The sequence below is a fragment of the Anarrhichthys ocellatus genome, unplaced genomic scaffold (assembly GCF_004355925.1).
Source record: "Anarrhichthys ocellatus isolate YVR2014 unplaced genomic scaffold, GSC_Weel_1.0 scaffold72, whole genome shotgun sequence".
In the NCBI taxonomy this organism is placed as follows: Eukaryota; Metazoa; Chordata; class Actinopteri; order Perciformes; family Anarhichadidae; genus Anarrhichthys; species Anarrhichthys ocellatus.
Window position 1 is genome coordinate 1,501,347 of NW_022280102.1, and position 17,120 is coordinate 1,518,466.

The 17,120-nt window shown below is 40.8% G+C and overlaps 1 protein-coding gene across 3 annotated transcripts in view; it reads right to left on the reverse strand.

The window, feature by feature from the left end:
• igsf9ba (immunoglobulin superfamily, member 9Ba) overlaps positions 1-8,731 on the reverse strand; it is a 56,953-nt gene extending 48,222 nt beyond the window's left edge. For 2 of the 3 annotated variants that reach the window (XM_031873476.1, XM_031873475.1), the window contains exon 1: positions 7,971-8,730. In XM_031873476.1, the coding sequence (XP_031729336.1) occupies positions 7,971-8,034 (64 nt within the window). In that variant the 5' untranslated portion in view covers positions 8,035-8,730. Of the gene's footprint in view, positions 1-7,970 lie in introns of all 3 variants that reach the window. The other variant, XM_031873474.1, reaches the window with a different exon arrangement.
• Positions 8,732-17,120: the final 8,389 nt, after the last annotated feature.

A 17,120-nucleotide genomic window follows, 5' to 3' on the forward strand; every position in this document is an offset into this window, starting at 1 on the left:
CTTGTTTTTGTTGAAGTTAAATTAACAGTATCATCATCACACAGTGAAAATACTTTTAATAATCAAAAGTTCTGCATTAAAAACCTTCAACATTGACTGAAAGCATCCAGTAGCAGTAAAAACAAAACCACAAAAAATATTTTAAGCTTGTGTTAACCTCAGAGCTTATTTCAGGCATCTATCCAAAAAAAAAACAGCCTCAGTGTCTCTGCTTTCACTTTTGTACGGGGACAATCCGAGATGGATTTGCTCTCTTCATTATTTAGCTCTCCTTAATGGCAAAGATCCCCCTTCAGACAGGCAACGCTCTTTCAGGGATGCAAAGGATGTGCTGACACCTGCTCGAACACACAGCGAGGAGAGATGTGTGAAATGGGCTCGGCTTGCCAAACACACAAAAGGGCGAACCAACATTACTGGGCACTGCACTGCCAGAGGTGCACATTATGTAGCTTCTTTGGCAGCAGCTGTACATCCCAGAAACTCCTCAGACTGGCCCACGAATGAGGTATAATGGTTTAGCGAGGGTCTTTTAAATGAATTACACGTGGAGGCATGCAGACAGCTCTTATTCGTGCTTTTTGTGTCTAATTACAGCTGGTTATAAGATTGCGTTTATTTAGCGTCGATAAGTCACATCTAAAAGTGTGAGTGAGCGAATTCAAAGCCACTTCCACTTCCATATAATTCCCATTTCGCTCCCCCTCCCCCCTCTCTCTCTCACGCTCACTTCCTCTTTCTGTGACTCTCATACAAACACTCGAGCTGCAGTTCAGAGACACATAAGTGCGCTCGGTGGGAATTCAACACTTATCGCTGGAAATAAGTGCTTCTTGGGCAGACGCATGTATGTGTTTCCCCAAAATAGAGGAAAGACATGACATATTCATGAGAGAGACCTTCCTTTCAGATGCATTAAATGTGTTCTTAATTGAAGATGGAATCTGTCTAGCAAGCGTAATGGTATTTTTTAAGACTGAAGCCTATCTGTAACACTCATTATGTTTAATTCAACTTTTTTTTAAATGGTTTAAACAAGTGTATTATGTGGTCTATCTTTTTTAGGGCATTTTATCCTAAATATTATCATAATTTCCTTTTTGTCTTTTAATCAATGTTTTGCTACTTTTAAAGCACTTTGTAATAGCTTTCTAAAAAGAATGTGGCAAATTATAAAAATCTAAATAATACTCAAACAAATGATATTTCCCATTCGGTAATCAACAGATGCTGCTACACAATCATTATTTCATTAACATAAAACCATATAAATGTTGTTTTCACAGTGCCTGCTAGAATGGAAACGTCAAGTCCTCATAACTAAATGACAACTTATGTCATAGTTATAAGCATATCATATTATAGAAGTTAGGATTAAGTGTAGGAAACTAAAACAACTTGTTTACAGTTGGGGAAAGATTACGTTTATGTTTGAAAGACACTAACGTTGACTGTAGAAGACAGCACGAGTACTGCAGATTGTAAATCCACCTGAGCTCCTCCCTAAGACTTTTTATGGCGGCATAACAACGTTACATGACGTCCACCTTTGCTGCCCAGAGATAACCGTCGGTATTTGCAGACAGGGCAGACTTTGCGACACTACACAGTGGTCTACTGTGGTCTTCTGAAGTGGGAGATGAATCAAGGTTTATCTTCCTCACTGGGTAGGATTACACTCAGGCATCTGGAGAATTCCTACCAAACTGGAACAAAAATGATCTCGAATATTTTCAGACATTTTAAAATTGGAACAGCGACACGCCTTTTTTCTTCCATACAATGAGTTGGTAACAACATGAAAGTGTAATTATGTGAGATACGTTAGGGACTTATACCAAGCAGACTTTCTATCCTACAGTGGGGGAAATATGAATTACTGAATTGCATTCTGGTAAGTCATCGACTGTTTAAATCTTTGGCATTCCCTCGCTAGTCATTAAGTTAATCTATGGGTTGCCAGCCTGTTCAGTCGCAGGTCTGTATATCTATTTTTTCAGCTACATGATAAGACAGATGTACTTAAATGTACAGATCATAGAACCGGACCTGCAGTCACATCAACACAACTATCATATTTTACTTCTATTGACATAAGCAGTACATGCTCTCAGAGAGATGATGATGTAGCGGCTGGCAGAGCAGTCCATCCCACTAGAACCACATGATCTGAAAGAAAACTGGCTTTCCCAGAATGCTGCAGGCTTTGTTTGAAAGGAGACTCCACTGGGACTGGACTTACTGAGGGGAGGGGGGGGGGGGGCACCACCAGAAAGAGCTGGCACATGCCCAGTACTGAGAGTCTGCCATCCACAGCTTGAGCACAGGCCCTTTCCTAAGCTCATTAAGCTTTGCTCTTATGATTGTGAGCGAGAAAGTACAGCAGTGAGAACATATGAATAGGAGAGTTGTTGGGAAATGGTTGCATCAAAATCAGGAGGAAATCATTTCAGAAGGGGCGCGCCGGCATGTTAAAGCATCGGTCAAGCAAATATGTTAACTAAAATAAAAAATGGATAAACAGAAACGTCGGAATGTTGTTAAGAATGAACATTAACTTTGTTACCTTGGACCTTGAATATATCTGTTTCATAAAACATGACGATTTCTATTGATGAAATTACATACAAGGTAAAGATCATTTTGAATTGGCTCCAACTCCAAATGCATGTACAGTATAATGTCACACGGTCAGAGAGGCTGTTTCACACAATGACTACTTTTACTAAAGTAGCTTTTTCAATGCTCTCTTCATTATTTAGCTCTCTTTAATGGCAAAGGTTGAGTATTTCTACATTGTGGTATTACTATTTTTACTTAAAGTGGCAATCTCGAAGATTTAAATTTAAATAAATGTCTGTTAAGTCACTATCTATCGCTGAAGGAGGTAACACGATGGTGATTGACACATGGCCCACAGATGAAAGTATTGCAATATTCAAATATTAGAATATTACCGAGGACTATAAGGAGTATAACCAGGACTGAAATCGTAAGGACACTTTAAGTGAAGGATCTGAATGCTTCCCTCAATACTGGCAATGTCTACTACTTGCCTTGTTACTATAGCAACACATATAGTAATGTCAGCACAGAGACGTAACTGCCCAAGGTACTCAGCAGTTTACGACTTTTGCTGCATATGTTTGCTTGATCTCTCATTTTATAAATGTAGCATCTAACCTCATCGACAATCTGAAAAGGGAACGAGAATATAAAGTTACAATATTTCAAATCCATAACCCCCGTAAGTCAAAAATGAAATTAATACCAACTGCATTATTCAAGTTTTGTATTTTCCTGTATTCATTGGCAGCATTGATTGCTTTTGTATAGAACTGACCCAACCTCTGCAACCCTGAGGCACCGTATCATTTAGTGCCCGTCACCAACCGCACTGGAAACACTGCAATACTGCCAAGGCCTGCGAGAGCTCTCAGGGTTCAAGTGGGCTTTGATTCTGATGTTGAGGGCCAAACAACTTGACATGAATTGGGGAAATGTCAATTATTGACATCTACCATTTAAAAAAAGAAAATACGACTTTAGATTGTTCTAATTTAGATCTTTTATTAAAAAAACAAATGTTTCTCTTATATTATGGCAGTTTCAGGAGATTTGTATTAGGATAACAAGTACAGAAAAGCGGTCACAACATGAAACATCACTTAATTGCACTGAGACGGGCAAATCTAAACACTGCTGTCAAAACATTTCCTCAACATGGAGAGCAGCCTCACACAATGTTCCAGACTGCTCCAACATTCAGACGAGAAGTGAAGACAGCCCAGTCTATCTGAACCACAGTCTGAAGCTGGTTCTCCAGAGGCAGTAGGAGGGCTTTCAGACACTGCATCGGTGCTACTGGGAGGCCTCAGCTTTGCGAGTGGCAGTTCTGACACCTTCACAAATGCTGTCTGCTTCTATATATTGCCGTCTTTGAACAAGTGTGCCTACAGAAGAAACCCAGCGACTAGAACAAGTGTGCCAAGCCCGGGTTCACGAGGGAGCTCCTGTGACACATCAAGGAGCGGGCTCACGAGAAGGGAATTACAGATGAATACCATATGGCCAAAAGCCAGTTCAACAAACGCTTAAAACACACCAAAGTCCCAGCACAGGACCTGAGAGGAGAGCCAGTCTGCCATCAGTGACTCAGGCTGAAAATAGTGCTTCAAATATACCACTCCCCAACACTTGCCAATGACATTTAATTGCCTCTGCATTGCCATCAGCATCCCTCTTGCAACGCTTTGATTGGTTGCCAAGTCATCGTTGACTTTGCTGAACTAACCTCGAGTCTCCCTGTCCATATGCTGCCTCCCCACTGGGAACTTGGTACAAGAAATCTTCTTTGGGCGTCCATTTACAGTGACTGATACCTGAGCTATTCTGTGTAAGTCACTGACTAATGATGCGGTTAACTGGTTGTAAAACTCAACTTATCTGAATACATTTTCTGGAAGAGTTGTTTCGAGCTAAGTTCATTTTTCTTTATGTATAATGGAATTTAACTTTTACAATTTTTATTTCACAAAGTTGTGGAGTGCATCGGTTTTCTACGTTTTTGAAAACAGCAAATCCACAGGCTAATGCAACAGCTCACTGCAAAGCCCAACACTCCCAACACTTGCCAAGAATAAGACGACTGCCAAATTAGTGAGATTGTTGACAAGGTACAGGCGAAGCTGATTGGGTGCAGGGAACAAGGCTGTTTACCGCACGTATGCACTGAAAACAGGCGTGTACTTAAAAAGCCCAACGAGGTAGCAGAGAGATGATGACATGTGATCCAGAAAAGCCATTTGGAGTTATAGATCCATGAATGTGAAGGCTTATCAGACACCAAAACACTGCAGAGCCATTTAGAATTACTGTGAGGAAGGATTTTGACAATGTTTTACTGTTTAAAATAATCTTCCAGGAATGTGTGCCTGTTGGTATTTGATAGGCCAATGCAACACCTAGCCAGTGGGACTGCATTTTATTATGAAGTGCTGTTGTCTCTCAGACCACGGCCAAACTAATTTGTGCACACTGTCCCAATCACAGCAAAATATGGTATTTCCTTCATTTGCAAATCGGCATTTTTTTTGCCAAGAATGCACCAGCAAGCAAAACAACAGAGAGCCCCATGCGTGTGTCTGAGATTCAGCCAAGTTTTTTTCAGTCGTCAGCCTCCCATACATCTGATGGAAAAGTCACGCTTCAGTGATAGTGTGTTGTGCTTTGAGTGCTGCCAAAACGCAGGTGACCTACACTCGATACTGTGCCTGAACGCATCCTGTGTAGACAGACAGAGCACTGGAGCTACTGCTGCTCACACGATACGCCTCTTTTTGTATACACGGTGTAGCACAAATTCAAATTCAGGCCAATCATCATGTAAACCTCTGAGCATATCTTACTTTTCATACGACGTACCCACCTGCTTGACCCCTGCTTCAGTTTCCTGTTTCAGGCAAATGTCTCAATGAGGGAAACATTCAAAACAGATGACACTGTCTCTTATAATCTTGACACTCACTTTTATGTCGGGATTCTGTTCACTGGCTTCACCTTCCACTTTCAACACCATCCTGCCAGCCATGAATAATCCCAGCTAAACTTGACCCATTTTGACTTTCAGTTTCCCTTAAAGATGAAAACATCTCATGCATCTGGGACTCTACTTGTCAGACAGCCTCTTTATGAACACAACTCAGTATAGGGCTGTAAGTATGCAACTATGATCTTCACTGATTAAAGAAAAGAGGAAAAAATTAAATTGCTGGTGAATAATTGAATAAAATGCGCATCACAGCTTACAATACCAAGCCAAACTGATTTTTGGCAGATACAGATCTAGTTAATATACAATGACTAGAAAAATATTTGACAATACATGTTACTCTTCTGATGGATTTCAATCTATTCCATTGTGCATTCAATTTGTCAATGTACATTTTCAAATACCTTTGTTTGCAGATGCCACATTTATGACCATCGTGTATGGGAAGAACACAACTTACATCTCACTTGCAGATTTATAAAGATGTCAGCCTTTGCAATTACCATTAATTAAAGTAATAGTAAAAAGAGTCATGAGAAATATGCCTATTTACTTTCTTGAGAGTTAGATGACATGATTTATACCACACTCGCGTCCATACGGTAAATATTAAGGTATAGCCAGCAGCTGGTTAGCTTAGCTTAGCACAAAGAGTGAAAACAGGAGAAACAGCTGGTTTGGCTCCTTCTTAAACAGTTATATTTTACCAAAAAATGTTGCTTTTACATTCCAGTGTTTTGTCTGTCAAACCTGTTAATTAGTGAGCGAAAGAGGTTCTGCTCAGTGGATTCCCGTACATTGGGACAGTGCCATACTAGCTGTTTCTCAATGTTTGCTGTCTTTATGCTAAGCTAACCTTCTGCTCGTTGTAGCTTCCTATTGAATTGACAGACATGAGAGCAGTATCTTTAGTATCTTTATCTTTTACTCAGCCTGCCAAAGGATTACTCTGCAATTAATGTATATAACTTTGCATTTATGATATTATAGCTGCATAATTATTGTCATGCCTTCCATTCTGATGACAGGTTGGTTTGTTGTCTTTATTGTTCGCAAAAGGTGATGAAAAATAAGTCACAGTTGGTGTTAACAAGCTTTTCAGTGGTGCTGTGTAGCATTAGACTGGGCTCAGACACTATATTCTGAGACACCGTAATAGAAGTAGCCCAGCTCTCATTACTGGTGCACTACATTGTGATTTGTGACTCCCTGGTGCAGCCTATAAGGCTCTTCAAAAGTGAATCACCTTCAGAGCAGTGCCCATAGCAGACAACGTCTTTGAGTCGATATTATTAGGCCACATCAATGCCTTCATAAAATGGAGAATTGCCGTTTTAAACAATCGCACCTGTGAGAGAGTTCTCTGTTCCTAATTCAAATGTTCCACGAGAGGAAGTTTTCCACATTGTGCTCGGCTTGGACCTGACTGTCATCACAGGAGGAGGCAGACCTGTGAGCAGACCAGTTTCGACTGGGTATGTGTGGGGTCATCGGGATCAGTTACCAGGCGTCAGCTTGGCACATGTCTCCCCCCTCTGGACACGAGTGGAAGAGCAAGGTTAAGTAAGTACATGGGTCAATACAGACCGCTCAGGAAAAAAAATATGAACAAAAGGGATATTGTGCAGCTCCTTGCTCCAGGAATGACCAGTTTACGAGCCACTTAGATCAGCACTGCGGGCGAGCCTTGCAGCCTGCATGTGCTCAGTGCATCAAACACAGCACTGTGACCGGATCCATGTGCAGTGTGAGAATTCAGCATGTGAATCCCATGCGTGCAGCTCTATCAATTCAAGAGGGCATTTTATCTGACACTAATGCATTATTTAGTTACTTTCCCATCTTGAAGGCTGAGACGGTCACACCCCTCTCTAGAGAGCTCAAATGGGACTGCTTGCTATGATACAATGCACACATCCCCCCCCCCCCCCCACCACCACCACCACCACCACCACCACCACTCTCCTCCTCCTCAGATGCAGGGACGTTATTTCCGATTTGCTCGTTGTTTTATCACCTGATAAAAAATGAGCCTCGTGGTTACCACAATACAGACCTATCCCCCCCACACAGCCATCATCAATCAACCCATCTTTGTCATGGTCAATCATTGTGGAGCATGTGCATCACTGTGATATCCTACCTCACATATCATGCACATGGGCCAGGCCATTTTAAGACAATTATTGTTTCTCCTGATACCATTTCACCAGGGCTGAACTTTCACGTGACATATGAGATATGCAGCCATTTGTTGGGATGAATTAGCCCCACAGTTCATATGGCCTAATGTGCAACCAAGAAAAAAAATTGTCAAGCGACTGCAAAGAAAAAAAAAAAAAAAAAAGAAGCAGCACCAAGCACACACGGATAGCAGACATCATATGTGCGGCACAATATATATTGCACTTCAACTCACCTTGAGCGGCCGTTCCTCTGGTGCTGAATACACTTGCTATCAGAGTGGCCACATACCAAATCATAGTACTATTGCCGACCAGCTATTACCACGCAAAGTGCCCCGTTCAACCAATCTCTCATATTCGACCTTGCACCTCACGGTCTCTTAGCGAAAGCCCCTTCTCATATCCTATTTTCTTTCCTCGTGGCGTTTCCCTTCATCCCTTCCCTCCCCCGTCCTTCCATCCGCATCCTCTCCCGAAGAGACAGAGCACCTGCACCGCCGCGTTTGTAGTAGACGGAGCCGTTTTACGAGCGCATAGTGAAACCAAGTGTGAGAATGCAGCCACAGGTCCGCCTCTTCCGTCATCGGATTGGCTGCTGATTGAGGCTTTGGGGCGTGTATTGGCTCTCCGTACGCCCCGCACCCCGAATGACAGGAGAGCGGCCGTGCGCCGATTCAAGGTGAGTTGGAGCGTGCCATAGTAGTGGAACCGCAGTATCATGCGCATTGACAGAGAGACGTGTCCACATCTTTAAATACCTCTCCTAAACTGGCCCCACGTGAACCATCACCGCCCATCATCCACGCAGCCTTTCTTTTTCTTTTCATTTTTGCACTACTCGCCACATCGGTGTTGGCACCGTCCGGTTATTCATGGTGCAGGTTTAACGCATCTGCAATGAGAAAGAAGGGGAAGCTGGTGGTTGTGTGTGACTCATCTGTCGCTCACCCATAGCCCTCGGCTGTTGTCATGTCGCTGTCACCGACATAAAACGCTCTCCACCCTCCTCCCCCCCCTCGCTACCGCGCCGTCTCTGGCTTTATGTGATGGGTGTGGCGACCGATACAATACCGTTTGCCTGTTTTTTTGTTTATTTTCCCCGATGGCCGCGAGCGCAAGGATGCAGCTCCATCACGCTGCGCACACATGGTTAGCACTGATAAGGTTGCCTCTCTTTCACTCCCCCCCCAGTTTTCTACATGCAGAGGGATCATAACGCCTGTGCGCCTCTGGCTGCTCGACATCGGCTCAGACCTCACCAAAATAACGCGGACACCGGCTGCTGCTGTGTTACTGGGAAATAAGCATATAAGTGATCTGTCGCTTGAGAGGATTTCTTGCAACTCGATGGTCTTTCAGGCGAATTTGTCACAGTCACAGTTTTGTCTCGACATCTCTGTCTGTCTATCTCCCCCCCCCCTTCTGTTTTTAGAGACATATTCCTGTCTGAAATCAAAGAAAATCTTAAAAGGTGCCTAAATATCAAAGACATTCTCCATTTTGTTTGCAGACCTTGATAGTCCTGCAGTAAAATCCTGCTGAGTAATATTTCCACAACACATTTGAACATTTGTATCACTACTTTATAACCAGGTTTGACTGGGATGCATGGGCAGTCTCTGAGATGACAGGCCTGTACACGTTAAATACAAATGGAATGAGAAATTAAACAAATGAACAGCAAGCGTCTTATTGGGCACCATGAGCTGCCAAGAGCAGCTTCAGTGATCCTTGCCATGTTAGCTCCAGGTCTCTGAAACTCTGAGCAGGGTTGAACATTGTTCTTCCTAAAGAAACTCGCTCATTGGTTGATGTGGCTCTCAGGGGACATCTCAGGTTGTGATCCGGTGACTGTGAAGGCGGTATTATGTGATTTACATCATTTTCGTGTGTTCATCAAACCACTCGGTGACCCCCGTCTTGTGCGCTGTAAGCATTTGCATTTGTAATGTTTCTTCTCTCATTTATGCAAGTTTGTTCCCTTTAATGTGCGTTACCATTGCTCTAAAAAAAGAGGTCAGACTCCCCCAAGGAGACACTGGTTCATCTGAGGGTTTGCCAGGTGATTAACAAGCTAGAAAATAATAAGAAAAAAAACCATCAAAAATAAAAACATAGTTTTTGTTAAAATCTAGATAATTTGAGTTCAAATTAATAAATCTGAGAAGAGAACATTACTCTTTGGTTGAACTTCTCGCTGCTCATAGATGTTCAACCTGTGAAAAGGGGATGCATGTAAACATTGTTTATCTTTAAAAGTGGTTTCGAGACAAAAAGATTGGGAAGGACTACACTAAAACAACAACCGGCTTTGCACATAACAGATTAATGATCAGATTTGGAGATGAGTAGCATCTGAGTGATGCTCTCCGAGCTCCTCCCTCTCAGCTGGGTCCACCATGCCACATACATACAGCACTGCATATGTTTCAATGTAAGCATGTGTATATAGGTGTTGGAAGCTAAAGAGAACTATAGAACTATAGCCTCCTCTAAGAAATGATGCGCATAAGAAAACAGCACGACTACTGCTGAAGGGGGAAGCTTTACTCGATGGCATGTACAACTGAAGCCATGAGTCATAAGTTATAGATCAACAGCTGTGGCAGGGAGTCCTTGTTTAATCGAAGCTATGTGACTAAACAGGAGAAATAGAGGGCTTCACATTAACTCCACTGAGAGGGCTGCATGGTGGAATTGTTACCGTCAGTGACCAAGCCATTTCGAAGGTGGAGCATCCGTCAGATTCTCACAATTACTGTCAGGGGAGGTGTGCAAGAGTGTGCTGTGACTGCTGCATGGCAAAACAAGGTCACATCACCTACACAGCCCCCTCCAACCCTCACCTAAAGTTACAGAAGTGCTGACACAACACCTGGACACACTAGAGGCCTATAACCCGGTAAGTATAAAGCCTGTTTCCACAGTGACACACACATGACATAATAGCATTTGCTTCACAAGGCCATGGGAGAGATTGTTTCTTTTTTTCCCCCTCTGTGATAGAATTTGATTGCCTACAAGCCAGAGCAGAGAAAAGATAAGAGCAGTTAAGATAATCTCTTATGCAACAGAACTATTAGTTTCCCAGCCCATGTTAAGGGAGACTGGATGGCTGTGTTACCAAAGGGCAGCAAGGCAACATGAAATGTTTCTAAATTTTGAATGCATCGGGAAGACCAGAAGCACTGGCCAGAAAAACAACTTTGGGATTATTTTCTGCAAAAAAAAACAAAAACAAAAAAAACGTTCACATGCCATGCATGATTCATCAGATTCCTCTTTTATTGAATTGGATGTTTGTGCATGTATGCAGCCTCTCAATGATCAGAAAAAAAGGATCTTCCCATCAATGGTTACAACGATGCATTGTAAGAAGCTCCATGGATCTGAAACTAAAGAAATAAGAAGTCCGCTTTATTGGTTGACCTTTCATTGTATCAGCTGTACAGTTAAAAGTTACAGCTTAGTCTTCTTTTGAGGAGCAATTTTGTTTTCTGACAGATGCTGCAAGGTAAAATCAGAGTCTCTGTCTCTGTAGTCTGTCAGGTGCCCTGCCAAAAATAATGAAATGAATAATTTGTCTTCAAGTAGCACATTCAGTTTATTTTCAGGGTCATTGTCCGGTGGGATCTTCTCAGGCTGTCAATACTGTGAGCAGGCATGGTTTTGATGTCCAGTTTGGTGAAGGCCATATTTTACGTCCACTAAAGCAGAAGACTAGATAATAAAAAGAGAGAGTACAAATATGGCATTCTCTATGATGTTCAACCAAAACAAAAGCAAATTCTGCTCTTTATTCTCATGTACTGTAAATCCGTACACGTGGTGGTGTGACTCAGCATAGAGCCAACAGCTTCCACAGATGCTTTAGTGACAGAGACATATGGATGTGTACACTGAGGGCTCCATGTAGCATCAGTCAGTCAGCCTGCAGCTGACTAACCTGCCGAACAGATGTTCTGCTGCATGCCTGTTTATGGTGTTTTATGAGCTCTACATGTCCTTTTAGTATCACACACACACACACACACACACACACACTAAAAATAATTCATGCTTTTGTCCAGTAGTGGTCAGCAGTGTCTTACACAAGATACCAACCTTACTTTTCATTTGTGGGTTTATTTGTATTTATTGTTTTGTATCTAAATGTAATTCAGGACTAGAGTAATGTAACAACATTCCCTTTCACCTTGGAAATCCTCAGACAAACAAGTCTATTAATGCTTATAAGAATAATCAAGAAAAATTATCTTCAGCGTGCATAAACATTTCAGCATTACAGTATAATGAATAAAATGCTTCTTAAGTTCCATTCAGGGATTTTTGGACATACTATAATACATTTCTGGATTCATCATATTTGCAAATTGGCTGCTGAATATTTGCCTATGTGCTCTGGGTATATTCATTTCTTATTGTTATTTTTCATATATGGAGCTACCAATATGAAAAGCAAATGCAGAAACCCCCCCCCCCCCCCACACCCCCCGCCCCTCTTGTTTTGTACTGACATCGACCTTTCACCTTTACAAAGCAATCAACAGCTTCACAGATTGAGATGTTGTATATGATAAGTATACGTGAAATCTTATGCGCAATCAAGTTTCATGTAAAAACAAACAGGGTGAATTAATGTATTTAGCTATCCCTCATTTACTATTTTATTTACTTTCGAGCTACATGCGTTACATCTGAAGTTGCCCTTGCAGTGCTGATAGAGACAGTGCAGTGTCATGTTATTATAAACATGTGATTTGAATTCAAATACTAGGACTGAAATAAGTCAACTTCACTGTATTCACCGTTTATTTTTGTCTCCATTTGTCTATGAAGCAGCCCATTTAAATGACACATACGTTGCGTTGGCAGAAGGGCTTTAGGCCTCAATGTCACTTTCATTCTCTGCACCGCTCTTCAGATGAGAATCACTTGTCATGTTCAGTGGTCATCAGTGGAGTCTGTGAACAGCCCACCTAAATGGTGGATCTGTGGGGGAAATATGGGAGTAGTGAAGCGCCACGCTTCATTTGTTTAGAGTACTGAACTGAAGCAGTTTATCTGGATGCTGTTTCACCTCAGAAAGGGAAATAATCTAATGGGCATGTTTACTTTCTGACTATTCGCACACAACATGTGCACTCCAATTAAAAGCACTGACACGTAGCTTTCAGTGTCGACGTTAAACACATTACATTGTGTTGTTGAACCCATGGTCTCCTGTCACTGTCTACATAGGTGTGCATTACTGCCATAAATAGAGCTATTTATTGGTTAAGTATAATTAAAATATAGCGTACATGTCACTTTAATTTGTCACATAAAAGGAAAAAAAAGTGACCGTTTTGCATTGCTGATGCCTTTAATCACCAGCACCTCATCCTCCCCCCACTTACCCTTTTTATGTAAACTAATTAAGGCAATTTACACTCGCATAGAGCCTAAAATAAAACAAAATAATAATAATAAACCCAGTTAAATAATATTCCAAGCAAAATGACAGTTAGTGTTGAAATAAAGCAACAGATCTAAATTGAAAGATACCTGCTCACTCTTATCACACTGAAATCATCAAGTCTCTAAAAACTTTTCTCTTTTCTCCCCTGTGCATCGAGCCGTCTTTCAGCTCACTTGTGAAAGCTATTAATACCATGGTGCTAATTGAGCTGAAGATGCAGTGCCTGCTAATTTCTGACTCTTGTTCTGTATGGCATCACGGCGCCATTTAGCCTCTGAATGTGATGAAATTCACTGAGGGTGAAACTCTGCATCAGCAACAGCAGCACCCCTTTAGCAGGAAAGAACAAGGAGTTCAATTTCTGTGGCTGGGGGGGAGAATCTGTGTGTATGTGTGTGTGTTCGACAGAAAAACAGAGGGGGCATATGTAGTTAGTTATTGTTTTTCGACATGTGATAACTTTCAGAGAGTTAATCCCATTGAGACCAATATAAAAACTTTCCACAGTGCAGCACAAACTTATTTCAGCCTGCCAGCCAGCTGATCTGTAAAGGCTACTCCCAAATGATTAATACTACTGTAGCTGTTGAAGTCAGACTGTTTCTTTCTTGAATTAAAACTATCACCAATTACCTGCTGACATTTGTGCTCACTGATTACATTTACTAATTTCAATCAGAGATGACACTATGGACATGGTTAAGGAAGAGAAAAGGGGAGGAGATATATTAACATCAGATCTAAGTGATCCACAAAAATATGACATACAGATTCCCTTTACATTATCATACCCACGGTGTGCTTCAGCTTAATATCTGTAGGGTTGGTGATTCACCGAAGGGAAAGGAAACGGCTCATTAATAATACAATGAAGGTACAGCTTACATGGAAAACGAGTAGTGAGCAAATGTGATGGACCTACTACATGTGACTGGTCCTTTTGGCCTTTAGGGTGTATTTTAGAGTGAGTCTATAAAGCTTATCTAACCACACCTGATGCGTCGGTTGCTTGATCACTGCACATTAGTCAGCATCGGGTGGTCGATCCGATGCTGAAAAATAAGCACCGCAGCTCAAAATGCAAAGTTATCCAAATTGTGTATACATCAGGATGACATTGCAAGGAAGATGTAATGTCAAGACATTTACTCAAGTACTACTTAAGTTCAAATTCAAGGTACTTTTACTTAACTCAAGTATTTACATTACACTTGTCTTCTATTACACTGCATCTCAGACTGATGTATTGTACATTTTACAGCTATAGTTACATTTCAGATTTTACCTATAAAATGTAAAATTATAAAACTAACACAAACAAAAAAATCATTAAATAAGATACACTGCTTACACACAGATACAGACAGCTTGCTGCTGTAGAAAACAATGACCCGGTTTATAATAACATTACATCAACAACAAGACCAATTGAAGCAGTTTGTCTTCAGTTTGATTGATATATGCACAAATGCATTATAAACAGGTTGATTTAAGATGAGTGGAAAAAGGTAATAGTTCTCAGAAAAACACAATACAGACAGGTTCAATTCCACATAATAAGTACTTCTCCTTTGACATTTGAAGTACATGTTGTTGGTAATACTTCTGTACTTTTACTTCAGTAACATTTTGGATGCAGGACTTGTACTTGTAATTGAGTATTTCCATAGTGTGGTGGTATTATTAAGTTATAGGAATACTTCTTCCACCACTGAGTGCTGGTCGTGACATGTTGCATACACCAGCTCTCATGTTCTTGGGGATATGCCTATTGACCCCAGCACTGCTTCACACTGAGCACAGACCAACACAGAGTCAAGATGCATGCTGGCTGCAAATTACAAGTAAATATAGAGTGGAAGACACAGTTTCGGCAGATAAATAATTACTGTGCTTAGGAGTCTGCAAGCTTGGCTCTTGCTGAAGCTTGATGAATTGATTCAAAAAGGAATATAACAGGGTTTAAATTGAGGTTATTGCAGGGGCAGTTTTCTTTTGCAGTGGATGTGCCAACCAAAAGGCAATAACCTCTGTAGATAACTTAATTTAAAAATAGCAGTGCTAGAAGAAGTATTCAGATACTATAATAAAAGTTGCAATAAAAGAGAAAAGTAGTTTAACATTTTCAAAGAGAGTGTTTAACAAATACTGTTAAAAGTAATTTGCCCTGGTAATATATATTTGTACGTAGTATAATTTGATGAATATCAATATCATACCAAATTAATCTTTGGGAAATGCGAAACACTTTCTGACTAATGATGACAGAAACCAGTGTATGTACCATAAATCAGATGAGTAAGATTGAGGTGTATATTTAAAAGCCCAGTAAGTGGGTAAGCTGAATACTTCTGGCCTAATAAGATGATAAACTACTGAAAAAGAAACTCCTCTCATGCTTTGTTCCTTAGCGTGTCCCATCTGATCGTCACGTCTGGGAAAATTTGAGCCATGGAAACACTTTTTGGTTGCAGCTTTGTAAATGAAAGCTAAAGTTGAATGTGTGTCAGCTGCAATCTTCAATATTTAAAATAAAGACTCTAAAGAGCAAAGGCCAAAAATAACATTTTTCAGTCAATGAAACTGACAGTTATGACCAATCTACAGCCATATATAGTACACATTAGAAGTTCTTTGAAACACTTAAGACCTGGAGTGCCATTATCAATCCCACCCATGTATCATTTATCTAGAAACAGAGATCATGTGTGACGATAGCTCACATCAACTTACACCAATAGGAGCCAAATGTATTGCTTTTGTATAATACTTTGCCCTGGACCAAATATTATAAATAGTTTTCTTTTAAATTGCTGTATTTTTTGGCATTTGTTTCCACTGTCCCCGAATGGGTTTATAATAATGTATCTCAGTTCAATGTAGCACTGCATCACAAGTCTGTAATGCCAGATCGCTTTAACATCTCCCCAAATGTTTGAATTAAGTTACACAAGAAATAATTATTTTGGGTGCATTGCACAACTCTGCAATAATAAAAACGAATTTACCCACCGTAAACTGCTTGCTCTGTAGTCTGCTATATTTTAAGAGATGGAGAGCTACAGATGGATAAAATGACTGAAGTGTGAGCTAATGCATTTTAGCATTAGAGGCCTGGCCATTGACCTTATATCTTCTAGATGGGGATAAGAGGGAATAAGGTCTTATTTAACAACAGTTCACCAGCAAAAACTCTAAAAGCTTTTATCATCAGTCGGGTGCAGGGCAGGAAAGAAAAGGACCCAAATACAGACAATCTGTCAGTCAGGAACAGTTCAGAGATTTATAGAAAAGGTGACTGAGCTTACTGATGAGTCCAACCCGAGGTTGTATAGAGTTCAGAGGATAGCAAGAATGAGGCAGCTCTACAAGCTCTACAAGCTCTACAAGCTCCAGTCATCAAAGGCTTGAAAGCAAAGGCATGAAGCAACAATGACACTATGGTACCCACCTGCAGAAAATGGGCAGGTACGTATATATCCTGCATGGTGATTGGGAAATGAGCTACAGGTGAGCAGGAGGATGTGGGAGTCAGGTGACCTGGATATGGAAAGGCCGAGGGCATTAGGTGGAGAATGGCAATAAAGCTTAATTGAGATGCAGAGGTTTGATGAAGTGGGAATGTGGCTGGAAGGAGGGACGGTAAGGCAGAATGGGCAAAAATAAACACAAGTTGTTTTGAATGAAAATATAAATGACAGACAAAGCATTGGTATGTAAAATACAATATGTAGATGCTTATACGTGAAAATCAAAATGTTGAATACAACCTAATCCTAAGTCTTTGTCCACATGCTGCACAAATAAAGCCAAACAACAGCTGTTTTATTAATACTGCAGCACACTGGCAATCTCTGCATTATGTTCTTAATATACTTTAAACTAGTGTAGATGTCAACACTTATTGGAAAGAATATAAAAC